Source organism: Aquarana catesbeiana, linkage group LG05 (assembly GCF_042186555.1).
Source record: "Aquarana catesbeiana isolate 2022-GZ linkage group LG05, ASM4218655v1, whole genome shotgun sequence".
NCBI classification, from domain to species: domain Eukaryota; kingdom Metazoa; phylum Chordata; class Amphibia; order Anura; family Ranidae; genus Aquarana; species Aquarana catesbeiana.
Window position 1 is genome coordinate 545432923 of NC_133328.1, and position 24722 is coordinate 545457644.

General features: G+C 41.0%; 1 protein-coding gene across 2 annotated transcripts in view; it reads left to right on the forward strand.

The window, feature by feature from the left end:
* ZFHX4 (zinc finger homeobox 4) overlaps nucleotides 1-24722 on the forward strand; it is a 225471-nt gene that overhangs the window by 23460 nt on the left and 177289 nt on the right. For both annotated transcript variants that reach the window (XM_073631833.1, XM_073631834.1), the window contains exons 2-3: nucleotides 7745-10359; nucleotides 12514-13016. In XM_073631833.1, the coding sequence (XP_073487934.1) occupies nucleotides 7791-10359; nucleotides 12514-13016 (3072 nt within the window). In that variant the 5' untranslated portion in view covers nucleotides 7745-7790. The remainder of the gene's footprint in view (nucleotides 1-7744; nucleotides 10360-12513; nucleotides 13017-24722) is intronic.

Here is a 24722-nt window from a genome sequence, read left to right on the forward strand (position 1 = left end):
AGGGCATATTTAGGGAAGTGATTGGAAGAGTTTACTCATAAACATCTCACTGTTTATGCGTGTTACCAGCAGTAACAATGACCCGTTTTTGCTCTTCAGTAAATGGGGTATGAGCTCAAAAAAATATGTATAACTGTCTTTTCAGCACCAAGAATTAAAGTGGTTGTAAAGGCTGAAGGTTTTTTACCTTCATGAATTTATGCATGAAGGTAAAAAATCCTCTGGGCGCAGCTCCCTTAACAGCCCCCCATAATACTCACCTGAGCCCCCTATTGACCCAGAGATGTGCACGAGAGCCTCGGCTTTCTTGGTACTCGCTCTCATTGGCTGAAACAACAGCGGGAGCCATTGGCTCCCACTGCTGTCAATCACAGCCAGTGACCAATGAGGAAAGAGTGGGGGGGTTGAGCCGTGGCTCTGTGCCTAATGGACGCATAGAGCAGGGCTTGGGAGAGAGCACACACCAGTACCCACATAGCAAGCAGCTTGCTATTGGGGCACTGGTCAAGAGGGAGGAGCCAGGATTGTCAGTGAGGACCTGAGAAGAAGAGGATCGGGGCTGCTCTGTGCAAAACCACTGCACAAAGCAGGTAAGTATGACATGTTTTTCTTTTTTTTTTAAGCTGAACCTTTAATACCGCTTTAAGGGCAGAAAATCTGACTTTGCATTCAGGGCAAGGTTACCAATCCCCGCAATCCCATACAAAAAGGCCATTTTACACTATGTAGTGCCCATTCCCTAGTGTACGTGTTCCCTCCTGTCCATGTTCCTCTGTCCTTATAAAACCCAGCAACTGAGTTGAGCACAGCAGAAAGTCACTGTCATCCAGTGGAAAATCTGGTGGCATGGAACCTCTTCTGCTTTGATGACCTTTGTTACTACAGGTGGAGGTGATAAAATTAGATGTAAACTATCAAAATACCTTTGTGATGACTACAGTATCTTGGTGATACCCAGATTTCCATGCCTCTTTTGCTTAAGCCTCAGCTTAGTCCTGCCTTAAGAATGCAATAGCTCATAGGATTGCTTAGTTGTTTTAGACTAGTCCATGATTCCTTTGCTTTTTCAAAGCACCCGGAAGGGTATTTGGTGTTGACCATTTAACACTGATGGACATAACAAAACCTTGGGAAGCCAAATCTACTCTCCTTCTTTTTTCCAGCAAGTACACTACTTCATAGTCAAAGATTTTTGATGCTGGCCAAAAGAAGGTACCAGTAAAAGTTTCTAGCTAATGCATCTAATACACCCCCCTGTACAAAAGATCTGTCAGCTAGTGATGCAAAGAGAGCCCAGCCAAAATCTTTTTTTTTTTTTTTTACCCTTCTGAATTTAACAATAAGGAATTTAAGCTTCAATGTGGCTTTAGTCACCAAAGAAAAGAAGCTCTTGGTGTCTGCATAATACCACTTTGATGGATTTTTTCATCAGTCCTCTGTACGTGGTAACAAATAAACAAGTATAATTATACTTGTGAAGGCCCATTCATTCCTTTGTCAGGATTAGATATATGTGCAGTTTTCACACTGAGCTTCTCTTTTGTCTTTGCCTAACTCTCTATGACATATTGATAGAGGATTTGGGATGGGGAAAAGGCCACAGCAGAGACAGTGATGACCTTTCAGAAACTTGATATAATTCAAGGATTTTTATTTATTTACTCTCCTTTTTTTTCTCCTGCTAAGATTTGTAGTTTGATAGCACATTATGTCATAAGTGGGCAACTTTTAACCCTTTCCTAAAGCAGAGACTCAAAGGCTGAGTATAGGCAAGTTGGTCAATCACAGATGGAATACAAAAAACAATAGCCTAAGAATCCCATTAGTTTGCGCTCTCTCTCTCTCTCTCTCTCTCTCTCTCTCTCTCTCGGGTTCCAAGCAGTGTGGCTAACCTAGCATTCCTTTCCTTTTATCCTATCCTCTTGATCAGATCACATTCTTTTTAATCATTTCACAAACACTGTCTCACTGGACCGTAGAAGAAGGCTGGGACAATCTCAATTAAAAACAGGACAACACCGTCATTCTGCCCCTTTTGTTCTTGTTAGAATTCTCCATTTTAAATGCAGAGGAATTCGTCTCCTATTATTCAGCAAGTGCCTTCTTTTTATTACGAGAGAGAGTTCTGGGTAGGGTTTTTTTTTCAGTTTTCAAAGAGCTCACTAATCATGCAAAACATTTACTGCAGAGTGGAAGCTGAAGTCAATAACGGCACAACTGCTTCATGCAATTCACACAAGTTTAAGGAAAGAATGTGGGTATAGTCATTTCGGAACAAAGAATAGTTGCTTCTTTTGTGCAGAGGTATGTTTGTTTTTTCTATTCCACCTGTTTTTTTTTGTTTTTTTTTACTTTTCACCTGTCACTTAACTGCACTGAAAACTGTCCATACACTTGCAGACTACTCATTCAACAAAAGTTCACAGGTCATGTTTGTTCCCAACCCTGACTACTCTTAGCTACTGTACCTTACTCTCCTGACAAATGCATCTAAGAACAGTAATGGATTGTTCCATCTTACCAGGGAAAGGGAATTAACTTGTTTGCAGAAACTTTCTAATGTGATGAAGTAAAATTGCAACCATTGCTGTATGCTTTTTGCTGCATCTGAATACTTGATATCTCTCGTTGCTAGGGAAATCAATTAGTACATTGCAAAAATATGTTTTTTTTGTAACACTATAATTGGCAAATTGTGACTTTATACTGTAGAGTTGCTTATAGGTGGACAGAAAAGATATCAAGAGTGTGATCATGTGATGACTATTTGACCATGCAGTGTGTACAAAGGTCAGGTCAAAGTATGGGATGAACTGTCAGTTGAAATAACGTTTGTTTAACATCAGACTAGACCAGTTTATGGAGATATCCAAGAAGATGTAGATGCTTATAAGTAGGAAGAAATTGGAATTTGTTAACATCTTGCTCTTTGCTATGTCTGTAATAGTCAATTTAATCTGTCTACTGCCATCTCAAATATATGGGTCTATTGCTTGAAGCAAAAGTTGTGCAAATGTTTGCCTCTTAGGGAACAATCGTTTCTTTCTGTGTGTGGGTACCTTAAGTTTAATGCTAAACCAAAGTCTATTGCTTTAATCGCTGCTGCTTTTTTTCATACTCCTGTTTTGTATTCACCAGAGGACTTTTAAGTGTTTGCAGTGGCAGGCTATACTGTTTACTTTTCAATCCTAGCACAACTTTGCTAGAACTTGGTGAAGAGGGCTAAGGCTGCGAGGCATGAAGTTTTCCTTCTGGGCTGTCTGCACTGACACCTCAAGAAAGTAGTCAAATCGACAGCAGTATTAATTAAACGGAACATTTGTTTGTGGAATAACCTCTGTAATTATTTAGATCTAGTGTTTTCATCAGACCACCAAATAAGAAACGTCATATTTTCTCCCCATGACTGACTTGCCCAAATATACATCACCTATCCGCAACCCGCTTCCCATTAGTTCAAAGAAATTGTATTTATTTTTTTATAGATATATTTTTTAGCAAAGTGCACATGTGTTTATACAACTGTGACTAAAATCTGATGTCATTGTTTAGGGGGTGTTTGATTAACTCTGGGAGGATAATTTATAGCGATGTTTGTTATGGCAACAGTGCTAGTTAGATTAGTTGTATGGTAAACTTTACGTGTATTGTGATGGTAGCATTGAGGTATGTAGCTGGCTCCTCCCCCAAATGGGCTTCTCTAGTAATGCTGGGCAAGAAAAAAGAAGAGGTCATAGGCTATAGTCTTCATCCATTCTGATTTTTTCTCGAGGTTATCAGATGCACATGAGGCACCAGCCTGACTGAGATAGAGCCAGCATGTTACAAGTTATCAGACAAGAAGACTTTATATTCTGCTAGTGCTGAGTCTGTTGAGTATTATGATATGGGCATTAGCTAGAAACCCATTAATGAACTGCAAATCAGCTGAAAATGAGCCATAGGGGTGGGGTTTGTTTGACTTTTTTTTATAGCATTCACCTTTAATCACCTTTCCAGAGCAGCAAAAATAATGGATGCTAAAAAGAATTTCTCTCAGCATTGCTTCAAAATAGTATCGCACAAGTCTTTTTTCTGCATTTATTTAATCTATATGAAGCATTATTGATTTATGAATGCTGGGGCAAGAAAAAAAAAAACAGACATGTTGTCCATAGCAATACACCAGATTCAATTAGGCTTACACACTTATGCCCTGTACACACGATAGGATTTTCCGATGGAAAATGTGTGATAGGACCTTGTTGTCGGAAATTCCGACCGTGTGTAGGCTCCATCACACATTTTCCATAGGAATTTCCGACACACAAAGTTTGAGAGCAGGCTATAAAATTTTCCGACAACAAAATCCGTTGTCAGAAATTCCGATCGTGTGTACACAAATCCGACGCACAAAGTGCCACGCATGCTCAGAATAAATTAAGAGATGAAAGCTATTGGCTACTGCCACGGTTATAGTCCCGACGTACGTGTTTTACGTCACCGCGTTCAGAACGATCGTGTGTATGCAAGACAAGTTTGAGCCAACATCCGTCGGAAAAAATCCATGGATTTTGTTGTCGAAATGTCCGATCAATGTCCGACCGTGTGTACAGGGCATTAGGGGCATTGCAAGGTAGAGAGCGTAGTAACTCAGATTCAGCAAACCTATGCCTAATTGGTTGCTGTAGATTACTTGGTATTGCACAAAATAATTTACTTAAAGTGATTGTAAAGGTAAATTAAAAAACAAACAAACAAACATGTCTATACTTACCTACTCTGTGCAATGGAATTCACAGAGCGGTTACAAACCACCTCTATTTAGGTCCCCCGCTGGTGCTCCTGGCCCCTCCCCTCTGTCCAGTGCCCCATAGGAAGCTGCTTCCCATGGGGGCTGTCATGCGTGCTCGCACCCGAGTCCTGCTGATGCGTCCATTGACACAGACAGTGAGACTCGCCCCCCCCACCCTGGCTTTGATTGACACCACTGGGAGCCAAAGGGCCAGGAAACCCAGCGAGACCAGAAGTGAGGTGAGAGAAGAGCTGCAGATGTGCATGGCGCTGAACTAAATAAGGGCTCAGGTAAGTAAATGGTGGGGGGGTGAGGTCGGATGCTGACACCTAAATATTTTTTACCTTAATTCAAGGAATGCATCAGGGTAAAAAATGTTTAGGCTTTACAACCACTTTAATTTATTTTTCGATAGTGCTTTTCTCCCTGGGCACTCAAAACGCTTATATCTGCTGTTGGGTTGGCCATCTTAGGGGTGCTCAGTAGAATGTCATATAGTACCAGTTCTGCATAGGAGCCAATTAACCTGCCAGTTATGTCTTTAGAAAATGGGAGAAAACCAGAGTACCCAGAGGAGAACGTGCACACTCCATGCAGCTAGTGCCCTGACCAGGACCACAGTGCTGCAAGACAGAAGTGCTAACTGCTAATCCACTGTGCTGCCCTGCTAATCTCTTAACATGGTTCATTATTTATTATTCAGTCAGCCGGCTAAACAGAAAACAACTGTACTGATTCCCCAGTCCACACATTCAAGGTGGATGGGGGAATCCTCCCTGGGTTGTCATTGTATTCAGATGGTGTAGACTCCCCTGCCATCAGAATAAACTAATCAGCACTGCAGCTGATTGGCTGCATGCACTGATCGAAGCAGAATTTTCCAACAAGTCGATTCATGAAAAGTTGATTGATCGATTGACTTCTCAGGAATGGGAATGATCCTCCATGGATTGAAATTTGGCTGGTCCCTGTTGAACTGGCCAAAATTCCATCAATGTATGGCCAGTTTAAGCCATTGTGACTCTGGATATCTCATTTCGATAGTGCCTGGTAACGAAAGCCAATGCAATTCAGTTCTGTTACTATAAGTAATAGCCATCATTTTATTCTGTTATACTTTTTTGTAAGTGCCTTGTGTTCTGTTGCTAGTGTTATTTGTGCAAAGTCTTTCCTAGCCAAGGTAAACATGTCTATGTTTACTAATTAGAAAATTATTCCTCTGTCATGCTCTTTGTGATCAAATAATTTCAAAGAGGGTTTAAATCTCCCTGCATTCCCTGAGCATAATTAACCTGTAACTCATCAATGATTAAAATTACACACCAAGCTTTGTGATGCTTGATGCAGAAGCAATTAGACTGTCATTTTAGCCATCACACATACCAAAACTAATTTTGATTCATTTTCAATCTATGCAAATCGTTTGATGTATCTGATAATTTCCCCTTTCTGACATAGATGACACGATTAGATTTGATTACTGCACTGTACGAAAATGACTCTGGATTTCGTTCTGCAAACTGACCTTTATTGCTAGACACATTTATATACAAATGGAATAGAGAAATTAAATCTGACCTGTTCTATTGTCTTAATAATACCAAGGAAGCGCACCTTGGCTTTTTGTAATAGCAGAATGCATGGTGCTTTATCATAACCCATGACAACCAATCAGAAATCAGATTTTAGTAGTCTGCTTACTCTAAGCTGTGCTTGGTGTTTCTACACACCCCTGATCTTTGTGTTCTGTTATTAAATAGACAGCAAAGTAATGCTAGGCCCAACATGCCTCTGACATGCAAGGCATACTGGAATGTGTTGTTCCACAGAAACTTTAAACACCCATTTTGTCTCTGGGAAAAAAAAACTTCTAACAACATTTTGCTGGTAATCGGCCTTTTAGAAGTTTATAGCAATTGTGATAAGCAGTCAACTGCATCATTCTTAGTGGCCAAGCTGGCATTTTAGTCTTTTAGCACTATGCAAAGCAGGCAAAGTTTTTTCTCATGCTCTCCAAAGCTTTGGTCAGTTGAAAATACCCTCATCTGTCACATTTGGCCATCACCAAGGATTACACATTTCTTTGCCCCCAACTGAGAGGGGCTAATCTCAAAGTGATACTAAAGGCAAAGGTTTTTTTTTTTTAAATAACAAACATGTTATACTTACTTGCTCTGTGCAATGGCTTTGCACACAGAAGCCAGGTCCCCCATGGGCGCTCCTGGCTCCTCCCCCCTGCTGAGTGCCCCATAGCAAGCCGTTTGCTATAAGGGCAATCGTGTATGCTCACTCCCAAGATCCATTCTGTATGTCCATAAGACACACAGAGAGTGGCTCAGCCCAACCCCCCCTTCTCTCCTCACTGGCTGTGATTGACAGCAGAAGGAGGCAATGGCTGAATCAGTGAGGAGGAAGAGAGCCTCTACTCTCGTACACATCACTGGACCAAGATTGCACTCAGGTGAGTAAAAGGGGGGCTGGGGGGCAGAGCTGCACACAAAAGGTTTTTTTTAACCTTTATAGAATTCATGAAGGTAAATAACCTTCAGCCTTTAGAACTACTTTAAGCATGCAGAATGCCGTATATGGGCAGCTTTTTAAAAGCAATATTCTAATCGACTGATATGAGATGAAAACATGGGTCAATGTTATTCTAAATTTGAAATCAGTTGACAAATGTTGTCTTTTTTCATAGGATGCCAGGTATTTAACCTTATTTCTTAAAATAATACAAAGTGTAAAGCTTGGGCAATGTGAAGTAACAGCCAAGGGTATTGAATTCTGATCAAGTTTACTTTTTTATTACTTTTATTAACTAAAACTTAATGCAACAATATTTGTTGATTTAACTAATGGATTTATGAATAGATCCGTTTTATAACTGCTGTGTTTGTGGTGTTAATTTTGTAATAAATGATGATATGCTTGGTATCAGTAATATAAATGTTTTCTCTCAATTTCTTTATCCAGGTCCCTGACAGGCGGGATGAAATGAGATCCACATGTAGCAATTGCCATGGAAACCTGTGACTCTCCTACAATCTCAAGGCAAGAAAATGGGCAGAGCACATCAAAGCTATGTGGAGCGACACAACTTGATAATGAGGTGCCAGAAAAAGTTGCAGGGATGGAACCTGACAGGGAAAACAGCTCTTCAGATGACAACCTGAGAACGGACGAGTGCAAGAGTGAAATATTACTGGGTTTCAGTGTAGAGAATGCAGTTGCCACTCAGGTTGCCTCAGCTAAAGAGATACCCTGCAACGAATGCGCCACTGCGTTCCCCAGTTTACAAAAATACATGGAACACCACTGCCCCAACGCTCGCCTTCCTGTCTTGAAGGACGACAATGATAGCGAAGTAAGCGAACTAGAGGACAGTGATGTGGAGAACTTACTAGGGGACATAGTTTACCAGCCTGATGGATCAGCTTATATAATTGAGGACTCCAAAGATAGTGGGCAGAATGCACAACAAGGAGCAAATAGTAAACTCTTTTCTACAGCAATGTTTCTGGACTCGCTTACGGCGGCTGGAGAGAAGAGTGATCAGTCTGTTTCAGCGTCCATGTCTTTCTACCCACAGCTCATCAACACTTTTCATATCGCTTCATCCCTCGGGAAACCATTTACAGCCGATCAGGCTTTCCCAAATACCTCAGCATTAGCAGGAGTTGGTCCTGTATTGCACAGTTTCCGTGTCTATGATCTCCGACATAAGAGAGATAAAGACTATCTTACCAGTGATGGCTCAGCCAAAAACTCCTGTGTGTCCAAAGATGTTCCAAACAATGTGGACTTGTCTAAATTTGACGGTTGCGTTAGTGATGGGAAAAGGAAACCTGTTTTAATGTGTTTCTTGTGCAAGTTGTCATTTGGTTATATTAGGTCATTTGTAACCCATGCTGTGCATGATCATCGGATGACCCTTAATGATGAGGAGCAAAAGCTTCTCAACAACAAATATGTGTCTGCCATAATACAGGGGATTGGCAAGGACAAAGAACCTCTTATAAGCTTTCTGGAACCAAAAAAACCCAATTCTGTTTCCCCCCACTTTTCTACTACCAACCTTATAGGCCCCGATTCAACTTTCCATGGTTTATGGAGTGCTTTTCATGTTGAAAATGGTGACTCTTTGCAGGCGGGATTTGCTTTTTTGAAAGGTAGTGCAAGTCCTGCCAGCACAACAGAGCAGTTCCATGGGGTCAACCAAATGCCAAAGGCTGAAGCAAACCTAGGGGGCGTGTCTAGTCCAAAACCAAACACCCCAGTTACCTCTGTGTCCCACAGCCACTTATCGTCTGACTCCAACAAACAGGTGGAGAGTAAAGACCAAGACAACAACTGTGAAAGGCAAAGAGAGAACAGTCGCTCACATCCTAATGGGGAGTTACCCATTAAAAGTGAGCCTGTTGAAGGGGTAGATGAAGAAGAAGATTCATATCCTAATGAACTTGATGAAGAAGAGGTTTTAGGTGACCTAGCAGATAGTATTGGTAGCAAAGATTTCCCGCTCTTAAACCAAAGCATTTCTCCTTTATCATCCAGTGTGCTAAAATTTATTGAAAAGGGTACCTCTTCCTCCTCAGTGACGGTTTCCGATGAAAGGAAAAAGCAAACTGCTGTACTTTTAACTAATAGCAATGTTACCAGTAGCTTTAACATTGGTGGCAAGGACTTTGAGGATGCAAGTGCCAGTAAGGACTGTGCAACTTCACTTTCACCAAATGAAACCGTTAGAGGAGAAGAAGACAATTCTATTACTCCTCACCAGCACAGCTTTGTACCTGGCACTCTTGGCACAGACGAGGGCTCACCAGGAAATGGTATAGAGTGTCCCAAGTGTGACACAGTTCTGGGGTCCTCGAGGTCGCTTGGTGGCCACATGACAATGATGCATTCTAGAAACTCTTGTAAAACTTTAAAATGCCCCAAATGCAACTGGCACTATAAGTATCAGCAGACTCTAGAGGCCCATATGAAGGAGAAACACCCAGAGTCAACTGGAACTTGTGCTTATTGTAAGACTGGACAGCCTCACCCTCGGCTTGCCAGGGGTGAAAGTTACACTTGTGGCTATAAACCCTTTCGTTGCGAGGTTTGTAACTACTCTACAACTACCAAAGGCAACCTCAGTATTCATATGCAGTCAGACAAGCACCTAAATAATGTCCAGAACCTACAGAATGGGAATGGTGAGCAGGTCTATGGCCATACATCCCCAGCACCCAACACAAGCCTCAGTGGCTGTGGGACACCATCTCCTTCTAAACCAAAACAAAAACCCACCTGGCGTTGTGAGGTGTGTGATTATGAAACCAATGTGGCAAGAAACCTTCGTATTCACATGACCAGTGAAAAGCACATGCACAACATGATGCTTTTGCAACAAAACATGAAACAGATCCAGCACAATCTGCACTTGGGCCTTGCACCAGCTGAGGCAGAGCTTTATCAGTACTACCTAGCCCAAAATATAGGCCTGACTGGGATGAAACTGGAAAGCCCAGCTGACCCTCAGATGATGATAAACCCATTCCAGCTTGACCCTGCCACAGCTGCAGCACTGGCTCCAGGACTTGGTCAGTATTTCTACTCCGCTGCTGCACCTTAGGCATTCCCTTTTAATATATAATATGTAATGTTGTCTGATAGATTTGAAGTTGAAGTGTAGCAATCTCCTGTGTACCTGCAGTGTGAATTCAGGTTTGTGAGCATAAACAATATTCAGTTTTTTAAATCATGATAGTCAGCACCACTGTAAATCTTATGCCTTAGCAGTGACACTATTCTTAGAGATTTAACTGCTATTATTGTTTAAGCCACAAAATACTTGTAAAGGTAGGTGAGCAGGAAACATGTTAGCAAGCATGGATTTGAACATTGTTGATTATCATACCTTTACTCTACTGAATTGTAAATATGTGATAATACTGTGTAGCCTCTAACGCCAGTACTAAAAGTCAGACTTTTTCTAATACCCAAACTCTTTAGTTCAGGCAGATATGTTTCTGTTTATAATACCTTCTGCATTGTACCACACAAAGTTTCTCAGCTTCAACGCATTCTATTCTGCTTTATAACAGCAAGTATTTACCACATACCCCAATTTATTTCCCATCCCCCCAAGTTGTATTAATGTTCTCAAGCACTTCCTGAGACTTTTAAAAAATTGATCAGATTTCTTTTGATATGTTTTTTTTTTTTTCTTAAAATGTCAAACTATTTTAAGGGATGTAATTGGGCAGCATATACTTCCTGGAGAAACTCTCAAACATGATAAAAGTGATACATTTTCTTAACTGCCACCCTACTTTATGGTGTATATATAAAAGTCAAAACCTGTGCATCAAAGGTGTACTGTTTAGCTGATATCCCTTAATAAACGTCATGTTTATTGATGTATATAATGTGTTAAGACTAATATTTAAGCTAGAGAATTACTGGCATCGAGAAATGGGCTTTAAGATGCAGCCGATGCTGTAGACTTCTATTTTTTTAATTAGGTTCAATTAAGTTTGTTAAACGTCTGTTTTACCAATGTTATCCATTGGGCGAGGACAACTCCCATGTTCTAAAATGAATAGATACAATATTCATGTCTGCCAAGCTGTAGAGTCCTGAAGTTATGGCTTCATTTGTTTCCTGGTTGATTCATTTTCACTGGAGTGCCAAACACTGATAAGTCAAATTAGGCTATTAACATGTACTAGGTTTGCCACCTTTTCTGGTAAAAAAAAAAAAAAAAAGTCTTATTTTACTTACCAAGCTGGTTAAATACTGGCTAGGTGGCAACCCTAACCTATGCAGACAATACTGCTGTAAATGGTGAGAAAATTTGATTCTGAGACATTGGAAAGCTGAATGTTCTTACTGCATACATACAGCTTAATAATTGTAGTACTTAGGATGCCTAGATTTTCTTAAAGTGCTTGTTGATACAGCTAGCAGTAGTTAGACTATTACTATTGATCTATAATTCAAAAGGGTTAATCCACCCAGTACCGATGTTTCAGTTATAGGTAGATTCTGAATTTACATCTGATTTACATATCAGTTATTTATTTTATTCCATGATTGCTCCTTGGGACCAGACTCCCATCCATAGTACACAGCTCTGCTCCCTCATCTTGAAGTCTCACTTTTCTTGCAGTGGTAAAAGTGATATCTCCTTGCAGTGGCTGCAGCAGAATTTTTACTTTGGAGTTTTGGGTGGACTGACCAGTTCTGGCTGTTTTAGTGCCTAATCTAGTTACTATCATCTGGGTAATTTTACTGGTATGATTAATGTTTTAGGTAATATTTGCTATGTACCTTGTGCTGTCATTGTGATTATTGTACAGGACTTTTTTTTATATTTGTGCAATAGAGTGTTTATAAAGGTAGATAACCTAAGGAAACTACAATTAGTGTTGTGTAAATGAATTAGGGGACCTTATAGGGCATTCCTGTTTTGTTATTTTATTGATCACCTTTTGCTGGCTTTGAAAATTCAAATTCCTGAATGACATCATGCCCAGTAGGAGTAATTAAAGCTATCTGATGAGGGAATTTAGAAGTTGAAAGGGATGATTGTAATTGATCTTGATTCAATCCTATTACAGCTTTTTATAGTTTAAGCTCCAGAGAAGGCAAGTTCCTGGTTGAGGCTTTATTTTTACGGATTCCATTGTGTGTGCTTTGCTTTCTGGTCTTCAAGTTCCTTTTTTTTTCAATTTTCCCCCTTTTCTCCGTAGTAAATAATGAGCTGCCGCCTGAAATTCGGCTTGCCAGTGGTCAGCTAATGGGTGATGACCTGTCCCTCCTTACTGCAGGAGAGCTGTCACCTTATATCAGTGACCCAGCGTTGAAGCTTTACCAGTGTGCTGTTTGCAACAGATTCACCTCTGACAGTCTGGAGGCCTTGAATGTGCATGTGAGCAATGAACGGTCTTTGCCTGAAGAGGAATGGAGGGCTGTAATTGGAGACATCTACCAGTGCAAGCTTTGTAACTACAACACGCAGCTGAAAGCCAACTTCCAGCTCCACTGCAAAACTGATAAACATATGCAAAAGTACCAACTGGTGGCTCATATCAAAGAAGGGGGCAAAACCAATGAATGGAGACTGAAGTGCATCGCAATTGGCAACCCGGTGCATCTGAAGTGCAATGCTTGTGATTACTACACCAACAGCGTGGATAAATTACGCCTACACACCACCAATCACAGGCACGAGGCGGCCTTGCGGTTATACAAGGTAAGAGCATGTATAAGTTAAAGATACCCCCAAATTAACATACTCTTGTGGGATGAAGCACTGCCATGAGCAACAACGATTAGTAGCCCATTTCAGCCAATAAGATTTCAACTTTTATCAGTTTAGAGGAGTACAGACAGTCAATGAATACTGATGCTGTATGATGCTGTAGTTTGGGTGTCTGTACAGAGTTGGTTTACAGTCATTGTTACTGTATGTGAGATATTTTATTACCATTGTTATGTGGATTTGTTTTTCGTGTCCTTTCTGTTTTTATTAGAATTTTTTGTGTGGTTGTTCATAGTCTCTTATTTAGCAACATAAATATTGATAGGGTCTCAGTGTTAGCTTAGTGGGTATGTGTTGAGACCAGAAATTTCAGCCAGTAACTGCTTAGAATTCTAATTCCACCATGCTTGTCACTTTCCCAGTTAACGAGAATTGTATAATGAAAAAAAAACAAACAAAAAAAAACAATGTATAAACAATAGGGGCTATTCCAGAGATGTGCTTTACAATACATTTTGCATAGTAATCATCCTCTGCTTTTAGGAAAAACAGTTATTACCGAATTATGGAATATTGTAGAAAATTCTTATGTCAAGGTTTCTTTCAAACTATGCTGTTTTAAAATGCTGAAAGTCAACTTTTGATTTTGGTGTGTGCCCTAATGAAGGGTGTCAAGGATAGATTGGTTTTGTTTTCATTGGCAGACTAGAACGAGCAGATCACCCACTGACTGTACTAGATGTATCTTTAACCGTAAAATAAGATTTCAAGGCACACTGCAGAACTCTGTATATTTTTATAATAGTTACCTTTTTATGCCTTTTTTAAGTAATTATGTGTAATTAAGTAATTCTGAGTAATTATGTGCAGTTAGCCATATATCAGATATTGCTCTGTTATTAAAGTGTAACTCCAGCAAAAAAATGTATATAGTTTTGGATACAGGTGGAAAAACGTGGAGATTTTCTTGTTGCCTGTTTCTCAACTAAGCAATTTTGGCTGGACTTGAACTTCAAGTGAAGACCAAGTTTATGATGATATGGGCTGCACTAATAAGCCACTGATATGCTAGAGGATATGTGATATATGAAGGCTGTAAGTATGCTTGTCAGAGGTTGCCTAAGGTACAATAAGCCCACCCATCTCTGCTAAGTAACTCTCCACTGCTAAAATGATTTGCTGTCAGTACGGCTGCTGACGGCTGCCTAATGTTGCCCTGTTTACCAGCAAGTTCACCTCCCATGTACAATCAATAATCAATAGTATTCATCATGCATGTCTGAACCTAGCACAGACATCACCTCGTGTAGAAAATGATCCACAAGAAAAAAAATGCTGTCAACAATAGAGTTAGCTATGGCTCAACAGGACTGTCTTTCCGGTTACATCAGTTAATATATTTTCGCATAGTGCGGAAATCAAGCCACACTGGTATCACATAGATGGTTGGGATTCAAGTGTTCAATTAAAGAACAATTTAGAGATGTGCTTAACACAAAGGCGAGTGCATTAGATGAGAATCAATAATTATGGCCTTGTCTGCTACAAATTTTCACTTGCATATGTGAAAATAACACTGAGATGAAGTATGGTGCAGCAAGACCGACAGTAACAGAAATATGAGCACAGCTTTTCTAAATCTGCAACCTTTATGTTTAAAAGGAACCATTGTTTTTTAAAGTGTTACTAAACCCACAACAGTAATGTTAAATTCACTGTGGGATCTAAGGGGTTAATCCTCTGCATTGCGTAAAAAGGTGGTTTGATCCTGTATGCACAGATCCCCCTCATCTTCCACTGACTCCAAGACATGTCCAGATAAGTCAGAGCCTTTGGAGTCGGGCTGCACATGCTCAGTTTGGTGTGTAATGTTAGAGAGTTTCTTGGGAGAGTGCATGTGGGGCCAATCAGCACAGGGCCAATCAGCACTGTCCAGACAGAGGGTCAGGGGTCCTGCATCCTGATAGGACAGCTCGTGCAGTATGAAAACTCCTCCTACAAGCTTTAAACAGGCACTGATAGAAGTCACAAGACTGCTATATACTGCTGATGAGAAAAGGTATTTAGCAGTTTATATTTACTAAAATAATTGCATTTCCATGTTCTGTGTACAGTAGGAGACCAGATGTAGTGAATGCAGGGTCCTGGGTTTAGTAACACTTTAAGTTGTATTCTCTGGGGCTTATCCTTATCCTAGCTTAGGAGAGATATAACTAGGAAAGATATATGAAAAAAAAAATGAGATGTTTATTGAAAGGCTGGCAGGGGGCATTCTGACAGGAGGAGAGGTCAAAGTGAACAGAGCAGTTATTATTACAGATACTTATATAGCACCATCAACTTAGGCAGCGTTGTACATATATATTATACATTCACATCACTCCCTGCCCTCAAGGAGCTTACAATCTAAGGTCCCCAACTTACATTCATACATATACTAGGGCCAGTTTTGGACAGGAGCCAATTAACCTACCAGTGTATCTCTGGAGTGTGGGAGGAAACCCACACAGGCATAGGGAGAACATGCAAACTCCAGGCAGGTAGTGCCATGGTTGGGATTCAAACCAAGAACTCTAATGCAATTAGGCAGAAGTGCTAACCACTTAGCTATCATGTTGCCCTGATTTATAATGGTTCTGCTGCTGTGCCTTCACTGTCCAATTACTGGCTGTCAGCAGGGAGGTAACCTGGCTGTATTTCTTAACTGTAGTAAGGTAATGTCAGGTCACCAACTTGGCTCTGCTGTCTGTTAGGAGTGTGTCTGTCCTAGGAGTGGATTGACAAATCCCAAATGCTTAGCTTTATATTATGTTTTTCATTTGTTTGATGAATGCTTGTTCACTAAGACTTCATGCACATGGGTGCAGAGGGCTGTACACCATCGAATAAGAGTGTATTTGGGTGTCACAAGTATGCCTACAGCCACAGCCAGCAGTTTGTACAAATCAAGGCTGACAGAAACCGTGGCTGTATAAATATAACTGCACATCTGAGTGATTACATGCATAGGGATGGATGAGCAGTGCTGGACGCAGACAGTTCATGTCCAGGACTGCTCATCCGCCCCTGTATGCATGTAATCATGTGGTTGCATCCTTACAGCCACGACGTCTGACAGCCTGTCATTGATTTGTACAGACCGCTCTCCACCACCTCCCCCAAAAAACAATGCTGCTTCTTGGTGGTGTATGCCCCTCTGCACCCATCCTCATGAGTCCTCAATAGCGAATCAACGATCGTGCACTTTTTAAAGCAAGCGAGAAATTGTAGATTTTGTATTTCTTTATTAACAAGTTATCACAAAACTAGTTAAAGATAAAAGGTTTTATTGCCATTTATATTCAGAATCCTTACAGAAAGAATGAAATCTACATATACATAATACATCTACTTCACAGCGTTCCGCAGCATACTTTTTTGCTATTTTCCATTACGTTTTTTTGTTTTGATTTTTTTTTGTGATTCCGGCAAACAATGGGTTACACAGCTCTTTAACCAGCTAGCATAGCTTCCTCTGCTTGCTGGCCTGTAATCTGAGAAGATGTGTAGGGGGAGCTAAAAAAATATTTAAGTTATTTTAACTTATACCCTTTACCTAAATGTCACCTTTGATTACACTGCCAAATAACTAATAGTTCATTATGCTCAAGTTGAGTTGCTTTTTAACTGTTTGCCGTTAGTAGACCATGTCGACATAGAAGAGTGAGCCTGATTAGGAAAGAAAACGGAGACGAGTGGAGTAAGGCTTAATGTACACGGGACGTATTACAACCTCTCCTGAACGATTTAACTTGACAGATAGTAACCCACGTTTAAGAATGTCAGTTTTGCTGCGTTTACATGCCACATTTAGCGGCGTTTGCTTTTAGAAGTGTTTTTTTCTTTTTCAAATAGTCAAAAATAAAAAACATCTTTACAGAAACGTGACTAAATGCGAGTTACTGCGTTTACAAGCATTTGGCGTTTCAAATGCCTCCGAACATCCATCCTGAACGCATTTTTTTGTTTTCCAAAAAATGTTTCTAAACTTACCTGCCTAGAAATGACTATAAATGACCCTGTGTACATGTACTGATAAGATAACATAGAGGAGAGTTCAGTGGCAGCTGAAAAAGCTGCCCAACTGCTCCTAAACATCCGTTTACCAGCAGCAGTGTACATGAAGCCTAAAAGTGAAGCAAGTTACCTTTAGTGATCAGTTAGAGTCTTTTCATAATTTGTGAGACAAAACCTGATTGGTTACAGTAAGCAGCTGACCTGCTTGTGTTCTTTCGTGCGTAAATGTGCGACTCTGTATTTTTTTGTGTTGCTATGTTCTTGTTTTATGCATTTTCAATTGACAAGATTAAGTGCTTGTTCACACTTTAGCGACTTGGGATCCAACTTGTAAGTCCTCAAGTCGCCCCAAGTCGCTGGACATAAGAAATGCATAGAAGTGAATGAGAGCCGTCTTAATGTACACTACTGAAGTCGCTCCGACTTCAGAAAAGTTTCCTGTACTACTTCAAGGCGACTTTTAGGTGACTTGTACCCATAGATTTCAATGAAAATCGCCTCCAAGTCAGATCTCCATCTATATTGAAGCGACTTTACAGGAAAAAGAAAATAATTTACCCAGGTATTCCCCACATTTACCCAGGCAACCCCCTCGTTCCACAGAGCTGATTATTCTGTGATTGACCACAGCCAAAGTCGCTTGTCTTGGAGGCGACTTTAAGTTGCGTTGTAAGTTGCTCAAAGTCATGCTGAAGTCGCCTCCAAATCGCCTTGTAAAGTTGCACTGTAAGTCGGGTTGCCCCTGTGTGAACCGCCACTAAAACATATTTATTACAGCTACTATTTTTCTCTAAGTATTAGAATCTGTTTATTATATTAGAGTCCATCTGGTTTGGGTGTGAATCCATTAATAAAATACAGTTTTAAAAGGCTGAATTCGTGTTTTGTTATTGGGGTTCACTTATTGAATCGGTAGTAATTCTGTCTTGGCATTTTTTAAGTGTACATGTTAACTTTTAGGGCTTGTTCCCTTAGATCAGTGATGGTGAACCTTGGCACCCCAGATGTTTTGGAACTACATTTCCCATGATGCTCAACTACGCTGCAGAGTGTATGAGCATCATGGGAAATGTAGTTCCAAAACATCTGGGGTGCCAAGGTTTGCCATCACAGTCTTAGACATTTAAAAGTGAAGCTTAGTGCACCTTTCCAATTCTGGTCAAGCCTAGGGTGTCACTAAAAATTGCAACAGGCCAAACAATCATCTATGTACACTTCCATGGTTGTCGGTGTAGCTTAGTATTGTGCAAACCTGAAAGATGCATATATTTGGACCGCATCTTCCATTCAGCTAAATTGTTGGCCCTAATAGGTCATCTGCCAGAACATAGAAATGCTACAGAGTAACAAAGTCACCGGATGCCCTTCTCCAGTGCCAGTCTTATGTATATTTTTTTATGTACGAGTAGCGAAGAAAGAGGTTTCAAATATCCTAATTTAAAAACACCCTATGGGATAAATTCACCTTTAGTAACATGTTACACCCATATATAAGGTGAAACATGTAATGTGTCACTAACTGAGCGGCCCCCCAATAGTCCCCATTGTGACAGTGGCCTGGGGATGTTCTCTCCATACCCGCTGTCACGGCCACGCTATTCATTCACAGAGTTTTGTGAATGGGAGAACTACAACTACCATCAGCCAAAACAAAAGGAAGAACATTTGGCCCGACTTTAGAGGCAACTAAGAACAAAATATAAAAGACACAGAGAATAAGTTTCAGTTAAAAAACATATACATACAGATACAGTAAATGGCCCATATGAGCCAGAAAATTCTTTATAGTAAGATTGCTACATGATATTGAGTGAGTGAGCCCCTGTGTGTCAACGTGTTTCCCTGATCTGCTTCCTCAGTACACACAAAAGGGGAAAAAAACAGGTTTCACCCGCCTGGATGATAAAACACACATTCAGTGTTCTCCCTGGGTGGGCATCGGAGCAAAAAGAGAGCCGGCCAGTCTATGCCCACAGCAGATGTACCCAAGTTGGTAAATAAAAAAGAAAGCACCTGGAGATCTATAGTGATCATGGTTGCACACGCAAGGTTATGGCAGCACCACAAGGGTTGTTCTATCCAGCAGAGTGTTATCAATAGGGGATAATGGTGCTTCCAATTCCATATAAATCTCTGTTACATGGTGACCCTAGCTCATAGGTCTGGTTTGTGATGTTAAAAGAAAAAAAGGAAGGATGTCCAAAAGTCCAAGAAGTCCAGTATCCTGAATGGTACTGGTATCCCAAGGGAACCACCATTAGTCATTGCAACTAGGGATGAGCCAAACACTTCCCCCCCAGTTCGGCTCGCATCAGAACATGCGAACAGGCAAAAAATATGTTCGAACACGCGAACATCGTTAAAGTCTATGGGACACGAACATGAATAATCAAAAGTGCTAATTTTAAAGGCTTATATGCAAGTTATTGTCATAAAAAGTGTTTGGGGAACTGGGTCCTGCCCCAGGGGACATGGATCAATGCAAAAAAAAAGTTTTAAAAACAGCCGTTTTTTCGGGAGCAGTGATTTTAATAATGCTTAAAGTGAAACAATAAAAGTGAAATATTCCTTTAAATTTCGCACCTGGGGGGTGTCTATAGTATGCCTGTAAAGTGGCGCATGTTTCCCGTGTTTACAACAGTCCCTGCACAAAATGACATTTCTAAAGGAAAAAAGTCATTTAAAAGTACTCGCGGCTATAATGAATTGTCGGTCATTGAAAAAACGGCATGGGATTCCCCCACAGTCCATTACCAGGCCCTTTGGGTCTGGCATTAATATTAAGTGAAACCCCGAACCAAAATAAAAAAAAAATAGCGTGGAGGTTGCCCCAAATTCCATACCAGGTGCTTCAGGTCTGGTATGGATTTTAAGGGGAACCCCATGCCACAATTTTTAAAAAAATGGCGTAGGGGTCCCTCCAAAAATCCATACCAGACCCTTATCTGAGCACGCAACCTGGCAGGCCGCAGGAAAAGAGGGGGGACGAGAGAGCAGCCCCCCTCCCGAACCGTACCAGGCCACATGCCCTCAACATGGGGAGGGTGCTTCGGGGTAGCCCCCCAAAGCACCATGTCCCCAAGTTGATGGGGACAAGGACCTCATCCCCACAACCCTTGCCCGGTGGTTGTGGGGGTCTGCAGGCGGGGGGCTTGTCGGAATCTGGAAGCCCCCTTTAACATACACAACCATGGAGATTACTCATAAACTACTCAAACACGTGTACCTACAGGTAAGCTTATAATAAAGCTTATCTATAGGTACAAAAAATATCTTCATATTTTATATTCAGTATTTGTGCAGCCAGCGGCATCACTGGAGCATGCGCTCTGAATTGAGGGCTCATTGAGTGTGCCATCAATCCAGAGTTCTATTCCATACTGTGTCCGAGACTTCCATACCCATACAAGGGAGTTACATCATTGCTCGGCCATTCAAACAGCCGGAGCCTACAAACCCAGAAGGACGACCGAGTAGAGATGGAAGCGCTGGGAATCATGACAGCACACCGCTCGAGGGCTTCATTTCAAAAGGTAAGTCTGTCATAATGTGCTAGTATGCTGTGCATACTAGCACATTTTAACATTGAATTGCAGGGGGACCTTTTTTATAGACTTAAGCACCGCTTTAAAAACTGTGGGGGAGATTTACCAAAACTGGAACACTCAGACTCTGGTGCAGCGGTGCATGGTAGCCAATCAGCATCTAAATTCAGCTCGTTCGATTAAGTTTTGGCAATATACCTGGAATCAAATTGGTTTCTATCCAGAGCTGCACCAGATTTTGCAGTTTTAGTAAATAATCCCCTGTGCTACAATAGACTTCTCACTCTAAAGTATAATTAGAGTGAGATAATTATAGCATTCTGTTTCACAGACAACTTTGCACAGTCATATCCAGCAAAAAGTTTTTTCCAATGATCTCTTTTGGCTCCTCCCTCTACTGGTGTTTTTTTTTTTTTATTATTATTGTGTTTGCTCATATTTGTCTTGTCCTAAAGCTATGCAGAATATTTTTTAATAACATAGTACTTTCTATGCGTTTCAAAGGCTGAATAGTGAATCCTACCTTGAAAAATGTATCCAATTAAGACCACTGCAGAAATGTAATTTTGCAGCTCAAAAATGTATTAACCATATTCTGCATTCCAGGAGAAATACTCATGTAGATCCAGACATTAACCCTTCTTAGCCAGAGGTTGCGGAGGCTCAATTCATGGGCCAGACTCCATTATGTTGTAAGCTTTCTCCAAATACAGAAAACAGATTCATATTCAGTTCATGTAGGTGATCAAGTTGCCATTGTAGTATTATTTTTTTTTTTTTTTTACTTTTTTTATACACTTATAAGGGTTTGTACAGACTCATTACATACCGAGAAGCTTGAAGATTCATTGTCTTTTCCACATTTATTTTCATGGAGCAGTTTCACGCTAGCGTTGCCAGCTTAATCTAAGCAGATAATCTGAAACAGACAGAACAGTTAAGTGCAAGAACCGTAATGGGTTAAAGTAGGTGGTAGGTGAAAGGTCAACTGAAAAGCATCATCTGCCCAGATGCTTAACATTAAAATGATCTTTTTAATAAAAAAATCTGTTTCACAGATGGCGTTTTAATGCCTTTGGCAGTATCGGGGCAGTTTTAACATTAGACGTATGCTAGTAAAAATTATTTCTGTATTAGAGCAGAACAACACCTTTTGCTTTTATGTTCAGGGGTAGAAAGCATGTGGATAAGTTTTTCTGGCACGGAACCCAGAAGCCCAGAGCTGATGGCCTTTCCATATGGACTTAAATACCTGAATACCCGATGTCTGTTAGCAATGATGATTGAAAGAGCAAACAAATACCATACAGGCATTTCATTTTTTTTTTCTACTCAGTCCACAGTCAGCATTAGACTTATACTTAGGAATGTGCTTTGCAAATCATTCCGTTTATTGACTAGATGTTCCATGGATAGAATACTGCTAGCCTATTGGACTACCTCCACCTTGATACATGTTTTTTTCACGTATGATGTAAGACATATGTGCTAGGTCGCTTTACTGTGTAGCAACTAAAGGGAAATTGGTTTATGAAATATATTTAAACATCCTGTTCTCTAAGCTAATAAAACTCCTTAATAAAAGCAGTGATGACATTGCCATAAACTTGCTTTGCTCTGGAACGTGAGCTCAGTCTTGTTCCTGCCTGCAAAAGTGCTTCCGACTTCATTGTGTTATGCACAACTATGATCTGGCCTAATCAATCTTCAGCAAATATATATATATGTTTTTTCCTACTGTCACCTTTTATCTGTTGTAAAAAGGTTTTTAAAAGCATAAGGAGGGTGGTGAAGAGTTAGAACTGTAGTCAGGTTTGTAATGCTGTCTGGGAGCAGATCTTCTCAGTTCCTCTTTGGTTACCAGGATAGGAAGCAAGAAGAAATTTCCCCAAAGGGAGATCTAGACAGCAGTAAAAACCAGACAACGGTTATAAGCCTTCCCGCTAACTAAACCCAAAACACATGTTTTGGCTGCTGTTGGGCTGTAACCTTGAAAAGTTCTCTGCAAAACTCCACCCTGCAAATTAGGTGCTATGCCATACTGCAAACACCAAGAAAAAACTGTGTTTGCGCTGTTTCCTAGGAATTGAAAGCAGTATTAGATTCTAAAACAAAATGTATTATATTGCAGCTTACCAATTATTAGTTGTAGTGGCTGCATTTTTTTTTTCTTTTCTTTATTTTCACCTGTTGTTCTGGCCAGTAAGTATGTTATTTTTCAACTTCCTTCGCCAGACCAGACTGTCCAGCAAAACTGGCAGTTAGAGGGTTGAGAGAAATCATTTACCGCTGACAGGGGTGCTTACAGTGGTCAGCTTTTTAATCATTTATGTAAAGCCTTTATCCCAAAAGAAAATCAAAACTTGCTCTAACTGCTTAAAAAGTGTTAGCTGGAGTTCAGCTTTACTTTGTTAGTCAAGTCCATCTACATCTTCCAGTGCATCTAACACTACACTCTCTCCAGATTGAGAATGCTGCTGTTTAAATGTGTCTCTGTTGTTCTTCCATCCACATTGGAGAAACCCTAAGACAGGAAGTGTGTTACTGGCTGGATCGTCAGGTATAAATAAAGAAAAAGAAATCCTGAAAAAAGAAAACTAGTGCGCTAGTGCAGCCACCACATCTAAGTAATGGTAAGCTGCAGTATATTACATGTTTGTTTCTGGGTTTATTGCCACTTTAAACTTCTAAGACAGAATGGGGTTGATCTACTGGAGAGTGCAAAATCTGGTGCAGCTCTGCATGGTAGCCAATCAGCTTCTAACTTCAGTTTGTTCAATTAAAGTGATTCTAAAGTCTCGTTTTTATTCCTATAAAAATAACAAACATGTTATACTTACCTGCTCTGTTGCAGTGGATTTGCACAAAGCAGACCAGATCCCCCTCTTCTCGAGTCCCTCTTTTGAGTGCCGGTTCACACAGGGGCGGCACGACTTGCAGGTCGCCTCAGCGAGGCGACCTGCAAACGACTTCCGAGGCGACTTGCAAAACGACTTCTGTATAGAAGTCTATGCAAGTCGCCCCAAGTCGCCCCCAAAGTAGTACAGGAACCTTTTTCTAAGTCGGAGCGACTTGCGTCGCTCCTATTAGAACGGTTCCGTAGCACAGAACGGGAGGCGACTTGTCAGGCGACTAGGTCGCCTGACAAGTCGCCCCTATGTGAACCGAGCCTAACGCTCCTTGCCCCTCCCTTCTGTTGAGTGCCCCCCACAGCAAGCAGCTTGCTATGGGGGCACTCGAGCCAATTCACAGCTCCCAGTGTCCATTCAGACACGGAGCCCCGAACCGGGCCCCACCCCCCCTCTTGATTGGCTAGCTGATTTTGATTTTCAGCAGTGGCAGCCAATGTCTCAGCCAATCAGGAAGGAGAATCTCGGATGGCTGAGACACTCGTGGACATCGCTGGACAGAGAGAGACCTCAGGTAAATGTTAGGGGGGCTGCTGCACACAGAAGGCGTAGAATGCATAAAGATAAAAAAACCTTCTGACTTTACAATCACTTTAAGCTTTGGCTAAATAAAACCTGGAAGCTTCTATGTAGAACTGCACCAGAATTTTTGCACTCTCCACTTTTAGTAAATCAACCCCAGCCTATTGAATACATTCAGGGGTTGATTTTCTAAAACCGGAGAGTACAAAATCTGGTGCAGCTCTGCATAGAAACCAATCAGCTTCCAGGTTTTATTGGCAAAGCTTTATTGAAGAAGCTGAAGTTAGAAGCAGGTTGGCTACCACGCACAACTGCACCAGATTTTCCACTAATCATGTCTTCTTTAAATAAAAAGAAAAATCATAACCAGGGGCGTTGCTAGGTCTGCAAAAGATCTGGGGCTAGAGCCCATAGCAGCGGTCATCAACCTTTTTGCATTCCCGCGGGGGGGGCACACCGGTGGTAAGCAAGTGGTTCAATTCACCATAATGCAGAATCAGTGGGAGCCCTGGGCATGTCACTTGCCACATCTCCTGCCACCAGATGCAGCGTGTCACTTGCCACCGTCGCCTGTCACCAGATGCAGCTTGTTACTTGCCACTGTTACCTGCCACTAGATGTGGATTGTCACTTGCCATGTCGACTGCCACCAGTAGTGGATTGTC